The 19,912-nt window shown below is 42.0% G+C and overlaps 1 protein-coding gene across 1 annotated transcript; it reads right to left on the bottom strand.

The window, feature by feature from the left end:
* Positions 1 to 4,262: 4,262 nt before the first annotated feature.
* Positions 4,263 to 19,794, bottom strand: LOC105025170 (myosin heavy chain, fast skeletal muscle). Its single transcript, XM_029118745.2, has 41 exons — positions 19,746 to 19,794; positions 19,151 to 19,196; positions 18,811 to 19,036; positions 18,272 to 18,415; positions 17,702 to 17,858; positions 17,469 to 17,496; positions 16,967 to 17,075; positions 16,759 to 16,851; positions 16,559 to 16,619; positions 16,353 to 16,451; positions 15,947 to 16,050; positions 15,694 to 15,832; positions 15,393 to 15,511; positions 15,083 to 15,232; positions 14,825 to 14,995; positions 14,307 to 14,610; positions 14,007 to 14,071; positions 13,826 to 13,913; positions 13,364 to 13,481; positions 12,660 to 12,783; positions 12,271 to 12,407; positions 11,814 to 12,069; positions 11,330 to 11,572; positions 10,894 to 11,070; positions 10,657 to 10,802; positions 10,474 to 10,564; positions 9,709 to 10,098; positions 9,467 to 9,593; positions 9,224 to 9,342; positions 8,924 to 9,120; positions 8,621 to 8,804; positions 8,359 to 8,524; positions 7,991 to 8,115; positions 7,564 to 7,872; positions 7,222 to 7,425; positions 6,957 to 7,082; positions 6,650 to 6,820; positions 6,291 to 6,395; positions 6,114 to 6,209; positions 5,712 to 5,843; positions 4,263 to 4,368 (listed from the first exon to the last, which is right to left on the bottom strand). Exons 3-41 carry the CDS (start codon positions 19,024 to 19,026, stop codon positions 4,351 to 4,353), a joined length of 5,808 nt encoding a protein of 1,935 aa, XP_028974578.1. The 5' UTR covers positions 19,027 to 19,036; positions 19,151 to 19,196; positions 19,746 to 19,794; the 3' UTR covers positions 4,263 to 4,350.
* Positions 19,795 to 19,912: the final 118 nt, after the last annotated feature.

Below are 19,912 nucleotides of genomic sequence, written 5' to 3'. Positions count from 1 at the left end.
ACTTTGTAGAACTTTTTTTGTGTGAAAATTAACATAAAACATTAACTGCAGAGGTGTACTGGTAATATTTGCTTATTTTTATGCTGGTTGTACCAAGATTACATATTGCCCCTTTAAAACACTATCCACTGTTGCAGGAATGTTGGCTTCAAGCTTTAAAATGGAGGGTGTTTCAAGGTTGCTCAGTTAAAACCATTCAAAACCCCCCTATAAGCTCCAGTTCTGGGGAACTAAGAACACACCACACAGAAGGTCATGATTAAGACACGATGTGGAAATTAACGTGGAAAGGTGATGGTCTGACATGGATTTTGTCATTTCCGTATATATATGGAAGGGGAAAAATTATTTGATCCTCTGCTGATTTTGTGCGTTTGCCCACTGACAAAGAAAATATCAGTCTATAATTTTAATGTTAGGTTTATTTGAACAGTGAGAGACAGAGTAACAACAAAACATCCAGAAAAACCATGTAAAATCGGCAGTGTATCTAATACTTGTTCTTCCCACTGTATATATATATATATATATTTCCCAATGCTTTAGGCTGCTCAACTGTTCTTTCCAGTCAGAATCTTTCAGAATCGTAACCATTGCACTGACCCACATAAAGGCCCTTCACTTTGCCTCTTTTAGCCTTAGGGGTTTAGTGCCCTCTACTGGAGAATAGTAATATTATATCTTGAGGGAAGATTTGTTATAAATAGCAACTCATACACTAGGTCATGTGCCTTTGTCCTCAAATCTCTCGTTGGTGACCTCCAACCATTAATTCCATTAAATATTTATTTATTTATACACTGAAATGTATGTCAACAAGTACAGAACTGTCTGTTCTCATTGAAGCCAAGAAAGTCCCCTGCTGACTGCTGTACTTCAAGCCTTATACACCCATCAGCCATAACATTATGACCACTGACAGGTGAAGTGAATAACACTGATACACCGATCAACCATAACATTATGACCACTGACAGGTGAAGTGAATAACACTGATACACCGATCAACCATAACATTATGACCACTGACAGGTGAAGTGAATAACACTGATACACCCATCAGCCATAACATTATGACCACTGACATGTGAAGTGAATAACACTGATACACCCATCAGCCATAACATTATGACCACTGACAGGTGAAGTGAATAACACTGATACACCCATCAGCCATAACATTATGACCACTGACAGGTGAAGTGAATAACATTGATTCACCCATCAACCATAACATTATGACCACTGACAGGTGAAGTGAATAACACTGATACACCCATCAGCCATAACATTATGACCACTGACAGATGAAGTGAATAACATTGATTCACCCATCAGCCATAACATTATGACCCCTGACAGGTGAAGTGAATAACACTGATACACCCATCAGCCATAACATTATGACCACTGACAGGTGAAGTGAATAACACTGATACACCCATCAGCCATAACATTATGACCACTGACAGGTGAAGTGAATAACACTGATAATCTTGTTATCATGGCACCTGTCAGTGGGTGGGATATATTAGGCAGCAAGTGAACATTCTGTCCTCAAAGTTGATGTGTTAGAAGCAGGAAAAATGGGCAAGCGTAAGTATCTGAGCGACTTTCACAAGGGCCAAATTGTGATGGTTAGACGACTGGGTCAGAGCATCTCCAAAACTGTAGCCCTTGTGGGGTGTTCCTGGTCTGCAGTGGTCAGTACCTACCAGCAACAGGGTCATGGGTAACCAAGGCTCTTACATCACCTGGATGGCCGGGGGCGTGTGTCTCTTACCTGGAGAACACATGGCACCAGGATGCACTATGGGAAGAAGGCAAACCAGCGCAGGCAGTGTGTTGCTTTGGGCAATGTTCTGCTGGGAACCCTTGGGTCCTGCCATTCATGTGGATGTTACTTTGACTTGTACCACCTACCTGAGCATTGTTGCAAACCATGTGCACCCTTTCATGGCAATGGTATTCCCTGATGGCATTGGCCTCTTTCAGCAGGATAATGCACCCTGACACAAAGCAAAAATTGTTCAGGAATGGTTTGAGTAACACAACGACGTGTTCAAGGTGTTGACTTGGCCTCCAAATTCCCCAGATCTCAGTCCAAGATGTGCTTGACAAACAGGTCTGATCCATGAAGGACCTGCTGCTCACGTCTTAGTGCCAGATACCACAGCACACCTTCAGAGTCCATGCCTCGACGGGTCAGGGCTGTTTTGGCGGTAAAAGGGGGACCTACACAATATTAGGCAGGTGGTCATAATGTTATGGCTGATCAGTGTATTTGTTAGCATTGAGGCACAAGGCAATGTGGTATGACCAGTATACCACGGCTAAGAGCTGTTAGCCACGACGTATCGGGAGGGCTTAGCCATGATATATTGATAATATGTAACAAACCCAAAAGCCTTATTGTTTAGCCATGCAGTTAGAGTAGTAAAAAAATTATGTGATATCATACCTGTGGTGTACATTCTCATATACCCCGTCTAACAGCCAATCCGGATTCAAAGCACCTGGTTAATAACTGTATATATGCCGTGCTTCTGGAAAGTATCTAGACCTCTTCACCTTTTCCACATTGTTTTACATTACAGCGTTATTCTAAAATGGATTATTGATTGTTTTCCTCATCGATCAAAGCATAATACCCGGTAATGACAAAGTAAAAAATGGGTTTTTAGAATGTTTTGCAAATGTAAAAAACTGAAATATCACATTTACATTTATGTAAGTATCAGACCCTTCACTACTGCACTAAATATTGAACTCATGTGCATCCTGTTTCCATTGATCTTCCTTGAGATGTTTACAGCCGTGGTAAATTCATTCATATTGACTGGACATGATTTGAAAAGACACAAATCTATCTACATAACAGTCCCACAGTTGAGGTCTGTCAACATAAGATCCCACGACGAGTATCACAACAAACACCAAGCCAAGAGCCCCAAGACCGTATTGTGTGAAGGTATATGTCTAAGGAGGGAGCCGAAACATTTCTGGCCCTTTGTAGGTCCCCAGGAATGCATACAGACTTTCATAAGCACTAAAGTGGCCTTAAAGGGTGAACATTTCCCCACAGATGTTGGCATCAGCTCCAGACCCTGCTGAGGCCGATGGGCTCGCCGATGAGCTTCCCTGGCAGTTTGCGCAGAAATGGGTTCGGCTGTGCAAACCTACGACTTCATCAGCTGTCCAGATGGCTGGTCTCAGAAGGTCCTCCAGGCGACGCACCACACGTGGATATCCGGGCTGGCACGGTTAGGCATTTAAAGTGTTGTTGGCTCATGGTAGGTGGATTAACATTCAGTTCTCTGGCAGGTCTGGCGGACATTCTTGCGGTTAGTGCCAGTTGCATGCTTCCTCAAAACCAAAGACATCTGTGGCATTGTGTTGCATTACAAAGCTCTCTTTTTTCTTTTAACAGTTTTCCTCCCTATATACATGATCTCGAATTGGTGGCTAACGCCCTGACTCATCACAGCATTCCCGATGGACTCAGTCAGTTGTTGTTCATGATCTTGAATTGGTGGCTAACGCCCTGACTCATCACAGCATTCCCAATGGACTCAGACAGTTGTTGTTGTCATGGTATGACTGCTCAGAACCAAATCAGACGCTTTTCTGGTTCTCATCACAACCCCAGCTCAACTAGAAAGTTTATAGCATAATCTTCATGTGCAAGAGGGAACACATTCTCTGGTTTTCTACCACGCCAACGACGCAACGAGGAGTTACTAGAGTTGTGTAGGCGTGACGCCTGAGTTGCCGACCTCAGGCAGTCGTTGCAGGCAAAAGGATAGAAACGATTTTGAAAAAGCAGTGCTGTGCATAAAGTGTTACCAATGACACCAAGATATACACTAAAACACTGAAATGAAAGCAAAAAGATGCTTCTCTTATTGCTGTTTGACAGCAGTTCAAACGGTGGCCTGTGATTTTTATTTACCGGGTAAGTTGAGTCTACGGATGGCAGTAATTACGGGTTAAAAGTGCCTTATTGTGGGACAGGACGGCATATTTTTTGCAACCTGTGTGGCTTGCTGTCTTCTTGTTAACTCTGAGCACTAGGCTACCTGTTGCCCTGTATGTTCTGCTGGATCAGTCGGATAGGTCAGTATGCATTTCAGAATGCATTTCCCATGACCACTTCGGATGACCGCGTCGTTGTTGGAATCCCAGAGAGCTTTATTAAAGAAACAATAATGGGTTCTGAATAATCGTTTTTTCTGAGTAATAAGTCCACAGTCACAAAGGGATTGTAGGGCCCACTTTTATTCAATGCTCAGTTTCACCATGAAAATCATATTTTATGCAACACAGGAAAATGATAAGACTTTATTCTTGTTATTCAGCAAGTTTACCCTGTAAGAAGAAAGAAAGCAAAGACAAAATCATTGATCCACATTAATAACCTTGGAATTTGTTTATGGATCAAGCGTTAAATGCTATATGCTCAAATTAAAATTAACACATTTGAATTAACAACTAAAAAAAGCTTCTTTTTATAAAAATACAAATATGTTTTTAGTATGTTAAATACATTTTGGTGAGTCTAGTATGTTAAATAAGTTTTGGTGAGTTTTAAAGATCAGCATTGATGAGGTCACAGAAAACCGAGAGGTACTGTGCATACTAAATCATAGGTGATATTGGTACTGTCAGTGGTACTCTACATACTAAATCATAGATGATATTGGTACTGTCAGAGGTACTGTACATACTAAATCATAGGTGATATTGGTACTGTCAGAGGTACTGTACATACTAAATCATAGGTGATATTGGTACTGTCAGAGGTACTGTGCATACTAAATCATAGGTGATATTGGTACTGTCAGAGGTACTGTGCATACTAAATCATAGGTGATATTGGTACTGTCAGAGGTACTGTACATAGTAAATCATAGGTGATATTGGTACTGTCAGAGGTACTGTACATACTAAATCATAGGTGATATTGGTACTGTCAGAGGTACTGTGCATACTAAATCATAGGTGATATTGGTACTGTCAGAGGTACTGTGCATACTAAATCATAAGTGATATTGGTACTGTCAGAGGTACTGTACATACTAAATCATAGGTGATATTGGTACTGTCAGAGGTACTGTGCATACTAAATCATAGGTGATATTGGTACTGTCAGAGGTACTGTGCATACTAAATCATAAGTGATATTGGTACTGTCAGAGGTACTGTACATACTAAATCATAGGTGATATTGGTACTGTCAGAGGTACTGTGCATACTAAATCATAAGTGATATTGGTACTGTCAGAGGTACTGTGCATACTAAATCATAGGTGATATTGGTACTGTCAGAGGTACTGTGCATACTAAATCATAGGTGATATTGGTACTGTCAGAGGTACTGTGCATACTAAATCATAGGTGATATTGGTACTGTCAGAGGTACTGTACATAGTAAATCATAGGTGATATTGGTACTGTCAGAGGTACTGTGCATACTAAATCATAGGTGATATTGGTACTGTCAGAGGTACTGTGCATACTAAATCATAGGTGATATTGGTACTGTCAGAGGTACTGTGCATACTAAATCATAAGTGATATTGGTACTGTCAGAGGTACTGTACATACTAAATCATAGGTGATATTGGTACTGTCAGAGGTACTGTGCATACTAAATCATAGGTGATATTGGTACTGTCAGAGGTACTGTAGGTTTAGCAGCGGTTCTGTACCTTTCCACCGTCTCGGGTCTTGGCTCTGAGCTTGTTGACCTGAGTCTCAGCGATGTCAGCGCGCTCCTCCGCCTCCTCCAGCTCATGCTGCACCTTCCTGAACTTGGACATGTGGCCATTGGCTGCCTCCTCCTGGGTGGAGGAAAGAGAGGAGAGCATAACATCAGCATTTACAGTTTGAATCTACAGGTAGCAAAGCCTGCCTTTTAATTAAAGCCTTATACATTCAACTATTACTCTATGTGGGCCGGAGCCAGCTGACCTCACCGTTAATTGTAACTTATTACTAGCAGTAATTGTTGTGTAGTAGCAAAACTTGAATACTGCTCCAAATGCCTTCTAGGAATATAAAATATGGTTAAATATCTGCTTTCAGTGTCCTTGACCAAGTCTGTTACTCACCGCTTCCTCAGCCTGTCTCTTGTAGGCTTTCACCTTCAACTGCAGCTTATCTACCAGGTCCTGAAGTCTGGCAACGTTCTTCTTATCCTCCTCAGTCTATGGGACAAGTCAAGGAGTCATTACCACAGAACTCAGACCATTCTGTTTTTGTGTCAAGTTTATGAATAAGGCACTTACCTGGTAAGTGAGCTCCTTGACTCTTCGCTCATATTTGCGGACCCCCTTGACTGCGTCTAAACAACGTCTCTGCTCCGCCTCCGTCTCTGACTCCAGCTCGCGCACCTTTGTAGAAAACATTAACTTAAACTTTTAGTGTATATGAGTTGGTAAGATCAGATCTACAAAATATTTTTAAAACAGAGATATATTCAGTGTAGGAGTCTCAATTATTTCCTGTTCCTTATGCGCTTTAACAATCGGGTTGTAGGGGTCTATAATGTGCCCAGAGCTGTGTATTTTCTGTGTGAAATCCTCGGGGAAATTACTAATTCAACTGTCCTGTATATCTTTGGATGTATATCTTTCCGTTAACTCACCCTGGACTCCAGTTTCTGGAGTTGCTTCTTGCCGCCCTTCATGGCCAGATTCTCAGCCTCATCCAGACGATGCTGCAGGTCCTTGACTGTGACCTCCAAGTTCTTCTTCATCCTCTCCAGGTGAGAGCTGGTGTCCTGCTCCTTCTTCAGCTCCTCGGCCATCATGGCTGCCTGGAAGGGTGTTTAGATTTTCACACCAATCGGTATAAATTGCCTTTGAGATCTTTGTTGCGATAACAAGGCCAGATAACAATAATCATTCAGGCCAGATGAAGTGCATGTCATTCAAAAGATAGTAGGAACTAACGTCAGTGATGGCCTTCTTAGCCTTCTCCTCTGCATTCCTGGCCTCCTGGACGATGTCCTCCACTTCTCCCTGGACCTGCACCAGGTCAGACTCCAGCTTCTTTTTGGTGTTCAGAAGGCTGGTGTTCTGGAAGAGGCAACAAGACTTTCAAGACTTTTATCTGACCAGGCAGGATGACAATCTAAAACCTGTCAAATTCCTGTTGTTTTGTGAATTGTAGCTTTAAACGTGCATGGGTCGATTTGAAAGGTCTTTCGACCCGTACCTGGGAGTGCAGCAGTCCTACGCGCTCACTGGCGTCTACCAGCTCAGTTTCTGCCACTTTGCGGCTTCTATCAGTCTGCTCCAGAGCTGCTCTCAGCTCCTCGATCTCGGCCACCATCAGACCGTTCCTGCGCTCCACCATGGCCACCTGCTCCCTCATGTCGTCTGAGGCGCGGACGGCATCATCAAGGTGCAGTTGGGCATCCTGTGTTACACAACGATATGGGTTCTTGAAGACTCATTTGGAGCTTATGATTACATATTTTCTTTGGAAAGAATGTCACCAATATTACGGTTTAAGTTCTATTATGTACAGCTTGTCGAGCCAGATAAGTAATTTTACCTTGAGCTGTCCCTGGACGTTCCTCAGCTGTTTCTGGGACTCTGCGGCCTGTCTGTTGGCGTGGCTCAGCTGGATCTCCATCTCATTCAGGTCTCCCTCCATCTTCTTCTTCACCCTCAGAGCGTCATTCCTGCTCCTTATCTCTGAGTCCAGGTTGCTCTGCAAAGAGTCGATCATCCTCTGGCTGTTCCTCTTGACCTGCTCAATCTCCTCTTCCTTCTCAGCGATCTTCCTGTCCACCTCACCCTTGATCTGGTTCAGCTCCAGCTGCACCCGCATAATCTTGGATTCCTCGTGCTCTAACGTGCCCTGGACAAAGTGTATAACACAAAGGATTATAAAGGTTATTACAAACACCACTAGAGGGAGCGTTGTACTGTAGATGGCAAAGTGTAGCACTGCTTCCCCTAACAGCTCTAGTTTGTACCTCGGCTTCCTCCAGAGCGGTCTGGATCTCAGACTTCTCTGTCTCCACGGTCTTCTTGGACTTCTCCAGCTCATGGATGCTCTTGCCAGTTTCTCCAAGCTGCTCAGTCAGATCAGAAATCTCCTCTGAACACACACACACACACACACACATTTAGTCTTAGGAGAATTTGACATTGAATTTATTTCTATATGAATTAATCAGCACTTATATGGTCTTGCAATATTGTCATGTAATATGGTCTCACCACATGGTTAAGCAAAAAGAAAATCAACATTTTAACACTGGTTCACACACTGGGGTACTAAATATATTGAGCAATTTTCAAAACAACCATAAGACAAATATAATTCATAACAGATGCTCACGTTGCAGGTTCTTGTTTTCTCTCTTCAGAGTCTCTAGATGATCCAGGGCCTCCTCATAGGAATTCTTCATCTTGAAGAGTTCGGTGCTCATAGAGCGCGCCTCCTTCTGAGATCCTTCCAGCTCAGCCTGGCCTTCCTCATACTTCTGCTTCCACTCTGCCAGAACCTGGAAATCCATGTGATTTTCATTAGAATCAAAAACATACTTGAAGCTTAATACAATTGATTACATGCAGGTAAAAAAAATCATCCTAAATTGTACCTTGTCAAAGTTCCTCTGCTTCTTGTCAAGGTTGGCGGCCATTGCATTGGCTCTCTCAACATCAATCATGAGGTCTTCCACCTCTGCTTGCAGCCTCTGCTTGGTCTTCTCCAGGGAGGCGCACTTGGAGTTGGTTGCTTCAATTGTCTCCTCAGCTTCCTGCAGACGTTGAGCCAGCTTCTTCCTGTCAGAGAACAGAGAGTGTACATTTTTTAGAATATGCAGACTATGTTTTAAGTGTCACCTACAACCTTTAACATTCACATCCTAGATTTTAAGTTGTTGCTCTTGCATGTGACTCACTTGGACTCCTCCAGCTCCTCAGTGCGCTGGATGGCATCAGTTTCATACTTGGTCCTCCACTGAGCCACCTCACTGTTGGCCTTGGACATGCCGCGTTGGAGCTCTGCCTTGGCCTCCTGCTCCTCCTCAAACTGCTCCCTCAGGAGGTCACAGTCATGGCGGGCAGACTGGACACCATGGGCTAGGGCGTTTTTAGCCTGTGAGAAAGAGAGAAAGACATTTAAAAATGTAAATGAAGTGTAGTAGAAGTCTACAGCATGAGGATGGTATAGTGACCGACTGTACAGAAATTTCCCTTACTTTGACCTCTTCTTCAATCTGTCTCTTTAGTTCTTCCACCTGCTGGGTGAAGGCCTGTTTCCCTCTGGTCAGCTGAGACACAAGGCTTTCCTTCTCATCCAGCTGACGGCAGAATTCACCTGAGGTGACAAAGGAGCATCTTGTGAATGGGGTCTCTCTGACCTCCAAAATGTACATTATTGTATAGGTACACCAATTTAGTGAATAGTACAGCAGATACAATTGAATCTTTCATGATCTTACCATTTTCTGTCAGGAGTCTGGCCCTCTGTCCACCAATGTCGTTGATCTGACGAACGTTCTCATCATTCTTAGATTTGATCTCACTCAGCTGGTCTTCAAGAGTACGACACATCTTTTCTAGATTGCCCTGTTAGTGAAACATGTTCCATTATCACTTTATGGGAATATGAAAAGTTCTATTTAATGGTAGTTGAACCTTCTTGACCAAAATATCAATGCTTGACCAAAATATCAATATTTACCTTAGACTTGGCAATGGACTCCATGTTGCTGGAGAGGTCATCAATCTCCATCTTGTACTCACTCTTCTCCTTCTCCAGCTTCTGCTTGACGCGCTGCAGGTTGTCGATCTGCTCCCCAAGTTCAGCCACACTGTCGGCCTGCTTCTTGCGCAGAGCAGCGGCTGTGGACTCATGCTGCAGGGTGGACTCTTCTAGATCACGACGCAGCTTCTGGAATTCAGCCTCACGCTTCTTGTTCATCTCAATTTGAGCAGAAGTGGCACCTCCGGCTTCCTCCAGTCTCTCGCTGATCTCCTCAAGCTCCCTGGAGAGATCTGCCCTCTGCTTCTCAACCTTGGCCCTGGCAGCACGCTCAGCCTCTATCTCCTCCTCCAGCTCCTCTATACGGGCCTAGAAAGGGGGGCAGGAAATGAGAGAATTAAGAAAATGACACAGGTGAAACAATTGAATCTCACAAAATGAATAACATTTTTGCGTTTATAAACAAAAACTGCCACACTAAATAAGCAGGCATAGTCAATTATAGTTTTTTTCATCAGGGTGTGAAAGTTAAATTACAGGGTTCACCCAGGAACCCTTTGAAACATTTAAATGAAAAATGTTTGCAACTAACCCTCGGCACATAATATGAAGCAATGACTAGAAACAGTTCTTTAAGGATCCCTTATCGGGTTCTTTGAGGATCTTCAGGTTTCCGTAGAATAGGAGTTACCACCAAATCAGGTGTGTGGTTTAGTGTACTGGAGCATAAATGCTGTACTAAACCTGGAGTTCCTTTATCTTCTTCTGTAACTGGACACCCAGGGTCTGCTCGTCCTCTATTTTGTTGAGGAGCTGGCTGGTCTCAAATTCCTTCCTAATAAATACAAACACATTGATTGCACAGTTGGAAGGATTACCCTGTTTCAATACAGTAGCTAATACTTGTATAGTCAAATATATGTATACTTCTTAATTTTCTCATCGGACTGCTGCTTGTCATTCTCCAGGTCCATTAGGCATTCCTGGGATAGTTTCAGATCTCCCTCCAGCTTTCTCTTGGCTCTCTCAAGGTCCATACGGAGTTTCTTTTCTTGCTCCAGAGAGCCCTCAAGCTACAAGAGAAAAAGATACATTTTTTGTTCCAATTTAAAAAAACTGAAGAGAATATCGTTGTTCAAAGCAGTAATGACATAGTCCACTGACGTCATCCACTTGCTGTTCCAGCTTGGTCTTGGCCTTGGTCAGAGTGTTGACTTTGTCCTCTTCAGCCTGCAGGTCATCCAGGGTCTGCTGGTGGGCCTCCTGGAGGGCTTTCTTCTCTTTGGTCAGTTTGGCAACACTCTCCTCCACAGAGGACATCTCCTCTGTAAGGTTTTTAACCTGAAATGGTCACAACAAATGTATCTTCAGCCACTTTACCATAAATAGGAGAAATGTGTTAACCAAAGCTGTACTGCTCATTCACCACTGAGTGGCATTGTCCTCCTGTGCATAAAAAATATGCTCTCCACTGTTTTGATATTATTCTTCTTGCTCAAAGGCATTTAGGCTTTCTCTTAAGCTATGCTTTGTGTTCATTATTTCAGAATTCTGTGTATGGATTTTAATTTGGAAACACTATTATGGCCACACACAAGACCTTGTTTTCAGTGGCGTGCTTCTCCTTCTCCACTTTGGCCAGGGTGAGCTCCATGTCATCAATGTCCTTCTTCAGCTCAGAACACTCATCCTCCAGCTTCCTCTTCTTGGCAGTCAACTCAGCATTCATCTCCTCCTCATCCTCCAGCCTCTCGGTCGTCTCTTTGAGTTTGGCCTCCAGCTGGATCTTGCTCTTGATGAGCCCCTCACACCTCTCCTCAGCATCGTTCAGATTCTCTGATTCCTGGGTTCAGATCATAAGAAAAACTGTCATCACTTTAGGCATCAAAATTTCATATGAAATTGAATGAGGTCCGAGCCAATCTATGAATATGAAATATACTCTGTGGATGCAGTATAACATGAAGAAAAGGGGATTGGCTCTTTATTATCATGGGTAATTTTGTATTTTTTGGTTGGGGCAGACTATGTGCTGCCCACAATTGAGAAGTGTATATATGCCAAGTTTGAGGTTTTTCCCTTACAGATGCCACTTGGAGTGCCAGATCATTCTTTTCCTGAAGCATGGAGACCACTTTCTCCTCCAGCTCCTTCTTTTTGGCCAGAGCCTTGGCCAAGTCTGTCTTCATCTTCTCATAGTTCTCCTTCATGTTGGCCAGCTCCTTCTCAGTCTCAGCGCTCTTCAACAGGGGCTTGATCTTGAAGTAGACCTTCATCCATGGCCAGGTTTTGACATTCATGAATGAGCGGATGTTGTACTGGATGGTGAAGACAGCCTCTCTGGATTACAGAAACAACAGATTGGCAGGGTGAATGACAAGCTAAATGACACATTCTGGGGTTCAAGGACCAAAGTGGCACTCATTAACATGATTAGCAGATATCACACGTTCTCATTTTCATAGCTTGCTAAATCCCTCAACTGAAGCTTTGTAAGAATATACTTATTTGGAACAACAAAAACATTCTACTCTTCCTCACCTCCTCTCCATCATCTTGGAGAATTCTTTCCTCATGAGGAACCCACGGCTGATAGCCTGGACCATGCCGATCAGAACGGCCAGTTTCTCGTCTCTCATCTCCTCCAGGATGCCCAGCAGACCGGCTTTGAAGAACACCTGAGACACAGGTAGAAGTGGTCAGTTACGGAACCATAGATGACAACAGAATATATTCAGTGAGCACAAGGGAACACCATCTCTAGACTATTTCCACAACCTAGACATTGTTAATTAATAATATGCACACTGAAATAAATGACTGAAAACTGCAACAATATACTTGTTTCTCTTCTATATTTTTATGACTTGGAATAAAGAAACAGTGCAATTTGTGTAGTTTTGAGCTTTTGCTCTGGATATTTCATTGACCTTGGTGTGTCCAAACTTGTAATCATCATGATTTATATCAATGGACCCAAGCAATTTCTCAGAAGCCTTCTTGTTGTCCATGAACTGGCCCTCTGGGATGACACTGGCATTCAGTACTTTGTACCTGATGAGAAAATTGTTGTTTATTTTTTTCAATGTACATGTTATGCTTTGTTGGACATAAGAAAGAGTTTTGCTGAAATAGCAATGGGCCTGATTTTAAGTCATGCAGTACAGTATACGTGCAGTGGCTTGTTTATTTGATCCAGTCAACAGCAGTTCCTGAAGAGAACGGTCAAAGCAAAAGGGCAAGAATCATGCTAAAAGATGGATACCAGATGATTTACTAGGCCAACATGTATTTTCTTGTCATACAGCCCCGTTGGACAGTTGATGAGTGGAAACAAAAATTCCAGTTCTGTTCACTTGAGTGGCCCCAGACCGGATACCATGGGTTTATTTTTGGAACAGATGGAACAGGTTGTTTGCAGCAACAATCTCTCGCTGTCCAGTCGGCAGCAACCACATGGGGTTGTTGTGTCAGAATCGATGAAATCCTTGTGAAACGTGTCACACATCTTGTAGAATCCATGCTCCCAAAAATTTTTTATTGGGTTAAAAGTATGTCGATGGTGATGATGGCAATACTAGTGGGGGCAGATCTGTGTGTGTGTTTTTTTTTGTGAGCATTCATGTGTGTGTACCTCTGCTTGAAGTCAGCATAGATGATTCTGCTGGGGAAGCCTTTCCTGCAGATCCTGATGCCCTCCAGTACACCATTACACCTCAGCTGATGGATGACCAGGAAGTTCTCCATCAGACCTGGTGAAACGAACCAGGTCTCTGTTAATACTCATAAACAGATTAATGATTGGGCTTGTTAAAGTCACTGTGACTATATAATATACATAATAACAGTGTTATTATTTTACCCAGTACGAATGCTTGGAACTCATCCTTATACTACCTAAGGGAATTACAGTTAACTGTCCTGCTCAGACTCATAACTCACCTTGTTGTTTTAGGGATTAGAACCAGTTTTGTTAGGTTTACTGGCCCAGTACTCCCAATCACTTGGCTAACTTGCCTAGTTATTGATAAGGTGTGTTGTTTAACTCAATACTCTGTGTATCTGGATTTCAAATCTGCATGCAGTATTTGTTTACCTGGAGTCTTTGACTCGTTGGGGATCAGGCAGCGCACAAAGTGAGGGTGAGTGCTCCTCAGGTTGGTCATCAGCTTGCCCAGGTTCTCCTGTAAGAGAGTTGCAAACGGTGCTTTTATAAATAAGTTATGTTCTATTCGGAGAGCTTAGAACGACTTAACATCTAGATTTCAGAATCTCACCCTGAACTGGGAGGACACAGTCTGCATGGAACCACCCTTCTTCTTGCCTCCTTTCTTGGTTGTATCTGTTGGAAAATTTAAAGCATTATTACTAGAGAATCACATTGATCAAACGCAAATGTTATTATCAAATTAGATTAGGAACTGTACAGTAACACCTACTATTAAGTCAATTGTTCCAGTTATTCCAGCAATTAACCCTCAAACAATGTGATAGATTTAAACCTTTTGAAAAGGAAATTTTTGTTTGGGTGGTTGAACTGGTGCTAATTTAATAGTTTGACGTGATGCAAGTCTTACCCTCAGGTGGGGCAGCAGGATAAAGGGAAGCCATTAGTTTGACTGAAGACTTTCCGTACAGCAGAATAACTGAGTCATTCAGGGGGTCCTTGTTCTTCTCCAGCCAGCCAGTGATGTTGTAGTCCACAGTGCCGGCGTAGTGCACCAGGGAGAAGTGGGCCTCTGCCTTGCCTTTAGCTGGCTTGGGCTTCTCAAACGCCTTGGTTTTGCCAAGATGCTGGTCATTCAGCTTGTTCTTGAAGGTTGTGTCTGATGCCTTGGGGAACATGCACTCCTCTTCAAGGATGGAGAAGATGCCTAATGGCTTTACCAAAATAAATGCATATCAAATTAATCATAAACATTTAGGATCACATTTAATTTGCATTCATGCTATGTGGATGTATATTTTTTAAGCAGGTTGTAGGACACATTCAGTTCAGCTCAACAGTCAGATGTACCACTTTGATAATATCTCAAACAGCACTCCCTATACGTTAAGCTGTTACAGTCCAATACAGTCCTCGCAGACAGCTTACCTTTTCAATAAGCTCAATGCAGGCAGCCAAGTCCATGCCGAAGTCAATAAATGCCCAGACGATTCCCTCCTTCTTGTACTCCTCTTGCTCCAGGACAAACATGGTGTGGTTGAAGAACTGTTGCAGTTTCTCATTGGTGAAGTTGATGCACAGCTGTTCCATGCTGTTGTACTGTTGATCAAGGTTAGTGATCATTCTATACTCCAAGACAATAATCTTTCTCAATTACAACTAATAGTTTTGTGGTCTCTTACTCACATCAAAGATCTCAAACCCGGCAATGTCCAGCACACCGATGTAGAACTGCCTTGGGTTCTTGGTGTCCAACATCTCATTGATACGGAGGACCATCCACAAGAACATCCTCTCATAGATGGACTTGGCCAGAGCCATGACTGCATTATAAACCTGCAATAATATTACCTCAAATGAATGCATGACTCTTCACCAGGTCTGGACTTCACGAGAATGGGATTGCCAACAATGAAAAAGTAAAAAAACGAATATGCTAAGCACTCCTCTACCAAAAGAAGAAGATAACAAGATTTCCTGTGTTTGTTCACTTTACCTGAGGAACAGTCTGTCCTTTGGTTACATACTCATTGCCGACCTTCACTCTGGGATAGCACAGACACTTCAACAGCTCTGCTGAGTTCAGGCCCAACAGGTAACCAATTTTATCAGCCACTGGAGAGAGAAACGACCACAGACTCATATTGCTGTTTTTATGATGTGACATTGACAAAAACATTTTTGAATTGTTTCTCCCATATCTGCCTGTTTCTCCAAATACTCCAAACCTGCCTGACTTTAGTGTTCTGGGATGGATCCTTAAAATATTGCATACAGCTGCTATGAGTGCGACTCACCCTCTGTGCCATCTGGCTCGGCCTGTTCCTCACGCTGCTTCTGCTTGAATTTCAAGTTGCCATGGTGCATGACCGCTCCTGTCAGCTTGTAGATGGACATCTTCTCATCATTAGTGAAGCCCAGGATCGTAATGGCTTCCTGGTAACAGAGAGGCAGGTGCAACAGGTATGAACGGTAGTGAATGCGTGATAAACACCTGGACACATGTGACACCAACATGGGATTGCACAATGCATCCTTTGTGCGACTCACGTCTGTGGCGTCCAGCTCTACTTTGTCATCGATGCTGGCCACTGCGATCTGACCCTGACTAATCATAGGGAAGTCGTAGGGGTTGGTGGTGATCAGGGTCATTTCTGCGGACAACAGAGAGAATGTAAGTAAAATCTCAAAGAACTCTGCTTCACTATTCATAAAAATATACCTCAGCTCTTTTCTCAACATAATGTAGTGAATTCTAAATAGTATTAAAATATGGGATTCGACTCCTGGACATAGTAACATAGTGAACTACTTGATAGATCGACTCCATGAAGGACCCTAATCCATGTGTAGCTGTTTCATTACCTTGGATGGATGCATTATAACAGTTTCACTACTGTGGACTATAACGTTTTGGAGAGAATGGAATCTCTGCTGAACTTTTACTTTGCCTTACCAACTAGTTCAGGTTTGTGATTGGTCATCATCTGGTAGAAAATGTGGTAGCCTCTCTCATCAGGCAGCTGGAAGGCCACTCTAGACTTCTCAAGCAGGTCTGAGAGAGAAATAGAGAGAAAGTGAGAAAAACTTAAGATTTCTTAATTCATGCACAACTTATTCCATGTGAGTTTAGGAAACCACTGACGAACAAAACCAACTTACAGGTCTCAATGTCAGCTTTAGCCAGTTTGCCTGCTTGGAAGTGAATCCTGATGAATTTACCCTGTAGTAAAGGGTTAGAAATAGGTGAACAAAATGAATCTAGCACTTTTCTTAGACCTGTCTATACAACTATTTGGAATTAAATATATTTTTCTTTTTCCATTTTAAGCTCACTTCCACAGAAAGCCCTTCATACTTACAAAGCGAGACGAGTTGTCGTTCCTTACTGTCTTGGCATTACCATAAGACTCCAGCAGAGGGTTGGCTGCAATGATCTGGTCCTCAAGAGACCCCTGATTGAGGCAAACACAAATTGATCAGTGACGTGTACACATGTTTCTTGATACAGCATGCACTGATGTAAAAAAAATATTTACACAACCCACCAAACATAAATGCACAACTTACCTGCATTTTGGTTGGGTCTACTTCCTTCTTGACACCAGAAACTGCGATGGTGGCAAAGTACTGGATGACACGTTTGGTGTTGACAGTCTTTCCTGCACCGGATTCTCCACTAGTTTATATGACAGATTAAACAAGAGTCTTTAATCCGGTTTTTTTTGTACAATTCATGTACAATTTGCGATAACTGCCCAGATGGTTTGTGAGAGTATACATTTCACCAAGCCATTCTGCTTTTCGTCAGACTGCCTCTTTAATCAGTATGTATTTTTCTGTAAATCCACACTTGAAGGACCACATTGTCTGGCCATGAGCCACAAGTAAATACTTAACTTTTTCATTCTCTTCAAAAACACGGACAGCTAAATGTATTAACCTGCTGGCCATATTTGGACTGTAGGGCAGTTGGGGGATTCTATCCTAATCCATTCAAAACGTAATATGTTTTAATCACAACAAGTTAAACATATTTCAACAGAAACACATTTCAGGTGAAAAAACTTACGTAATCAGGACAGACTGGTTCTCCTTATCTGTAACCAAAAAGTATTTTACACATTAAGTATTTTAGTCATACCCAATTCAAACTCATTATAATGAATTAAGGAACATATTCTATTAAAACTAAGTGAAATCAGATAATCCCAGCAAAGTGTTTAAGCCTTGACTTGGCGAAAAAGAAAGTTCCATCCATCCAACCATCTTCAAACTATCCATCCATCCAACCAGAGCTCGTACCAATCATCATGAACTGAAAGGCGTTGTCAGAGACGGAGAAGATGTGGGGTGGAGCCTCCATCCTCTTCTTCCCTCTGTAGGCGTTGACAACCTCTTCATCGTACACTGGGAGCCACTTGTAGGGGTTCACCGTGGCACAGAAGAGCCCGGAGTAGGTCTGGATTAACATATTAGATTACATTAGGAGGTTATTAGTGAAGTCAGAATGACTTTTAGATGGATGTAGATGTGGATGTACTTGTGGTCGACTCAATTGGATCTATTGTGTTTGTTTAGGTTTCTACTGTTGTGATATGTCATTTTCGTTTCTGTCTAGGCAGTCAGCCATTTCAGATACTCCATATATTCTGATCAGTTGGCTTGTTCTTTTGTCAAGAACTGAATTCCATACAATGTTTCATGTATTTTCTCTGGGTAATCACTGGATTAACTGACTCAATAATAAATGTTTCTATACATTTTCAATGTGACTCTCTCCTAATTACGTTTACTTTTGTTTGTACTGGTCTACTGTATATGTTAATTTGTTGAATTCATGCGTGTGTGTTCATGTTTACACAGGTTTCTTACGTAAATCATCCATGCTGCATAGCGCTCTTTGAGGTTATACAGGACGGAGGCTTCATTCAGGTAGGTCATCATGGCCATGTCCTCAATCTTGTCGTACTTAGGAGGGTTCATCTGATAGATGTCGGCTTCTTTGAACTCTTTATCCTGAAACAGTCAGATTACAAGCATACCAAACTGAACACGACTGAATGCTTTTTGTAACTTATAAAAATGCGAATCCCATATTTGCGAAACCCAAATAATTCCTCATCTTCACTGTCACTCACTGATATATTGGTTCTTGACTAGTTCATAGACATTTCAGTGTATTTAAATGCATAGACTGGTGAAAACACTACAAAGCCACCTGAAACTTTTATCCCAGTCTATATACAAGATATTTGTTTTTCCTCATAGAGGATAAGCTGGCCAGTCACTGGTCTTCCTACATGCATGTGTTTTTACATTTTGAAAGGTATGTAATAAAACATTGGGCAGTTTGTCTTTTTCATATATAGGCCTTTTTACACGATTTTGTATACTTGAGCCATAAAGCTTACCATCGTCGTGCCATCAGGATTGTTGACTTTGACTGTACACTTTCCCTCTGTCCTGCCAGTGATCAAACCCTTTAGGTAGAGCTCCTTGGTGTCCGTCACATAGCAGGCGTTCTTTGAGTCGAAGGGTGCAGCCTGCGCCTCCATCCTCTCCTTCTCAGATTTACGGAGAAATATGGCAGCTTTGCCGTAGATTTTCATCTCTGCGTCCGTACTCATGGTGACGGATCTTCAGAAAATAGATTAAATAAGACATTTGAGTGACTCTGTGGTGTTTCCTGCCTAGTAGTTAAGAGGTCAGTATCACTCTGTCATCACATTATAGCAGAAAACTATCCCTCACCTTCTTTTCCCCCTCCTACAGATAAATGTGTTCTTCTTAGATGACCCTGTAAAACATTAATACATTTTTAATACACTTAAGTCTAAAGCCCATATTAATTCAGGTTAGTCCTTTACTTCTACTCTGCAGTTAAAACATTAAAACAAATATACTTTTTTCTAATTTTCACTTGAGGAAAGATTACCTATTTTTAAGCTATTGTATTGGAATGTCAATTTACTTTCCAAACTGACTGACTTCAATTTGACTCTATAACCCTGTTGAAGGTGCAAAGGACAACTATTATTTTCCGTGTGAAAGCTTAACTATGACAAAATATATCATCAAATCAGTTGAATACCCCTGCATATCCAGTTACATTCCAGACAACTTTCTTAATTTACAAACAAATGCAGGAACACCTCTTTTGACCATGTATAAAAGTTAATAATAAAACATTTATAAATATACATATATACAAAGTCAATGGCCCTTGATTGCTTTGTCAATAAAATTGTACAAGAGACATAAAATATTAAACAGATCTACAATTAGCAAAATGGTGAGTGCAAAGATGAGACAAGCATAAAATCTAAGGTGATGGAAAGAGTCTTACCACAGAGGAAGAAGGTGTCTGACTTCTGGATGCTGGGTCCATAGCCTTCTTATATATGGTAGAAAGTGCCAAGCAAGCTAAAGTTAATTATGGACAACTCTCTGGAAGGAAATTGATTGGATGAGAGACCTCTGTATTTCTGTGTCTCACTAGCCCCACCCATGGCT

The sequence above is a fragment of the Esox lucius genome, chromosome 3, assembly GCF_011004845.1.
Source record: "Esox lucius isolate fEsoLuc1 chromosome 3, fEsoLuc1.pri, whole genome shotgun sequence".
NCBI lineage: Eukaryota > Metazoa > Chordata > Actinopteri > Esociformes > Esocidae > Esox > Esox lucius.
This window is presented reverse-complemented; position numbering and strand designations above follow the sequence as displayed.

Excerpts from the sequence above, each read along its gene's own strand:
- LOC105025170 (XM_029118745.2), bottom strand. The coding sequence starts at position 19,026 with ATGAGTACGGACGCAGAGATGAAAATCTACGGCAAAGCTGCCATATTT. Across the intron at positions 14,072-14,306 it reads TCCTGCTGCCCCACCTGAGG|ATACAACCAAGAAAGGAGGC; the intron begins GTAAGACTTGCA and ends ATTTTCCAACAG. Across the intron at positions 7,873-7,990 it reads CCGCTCTGGAGGAAGCCGAG|GGCACGTTAGAGCACGAGGA; the intron begins GTACAAACTAGA and ends CACTTTGTCCAG.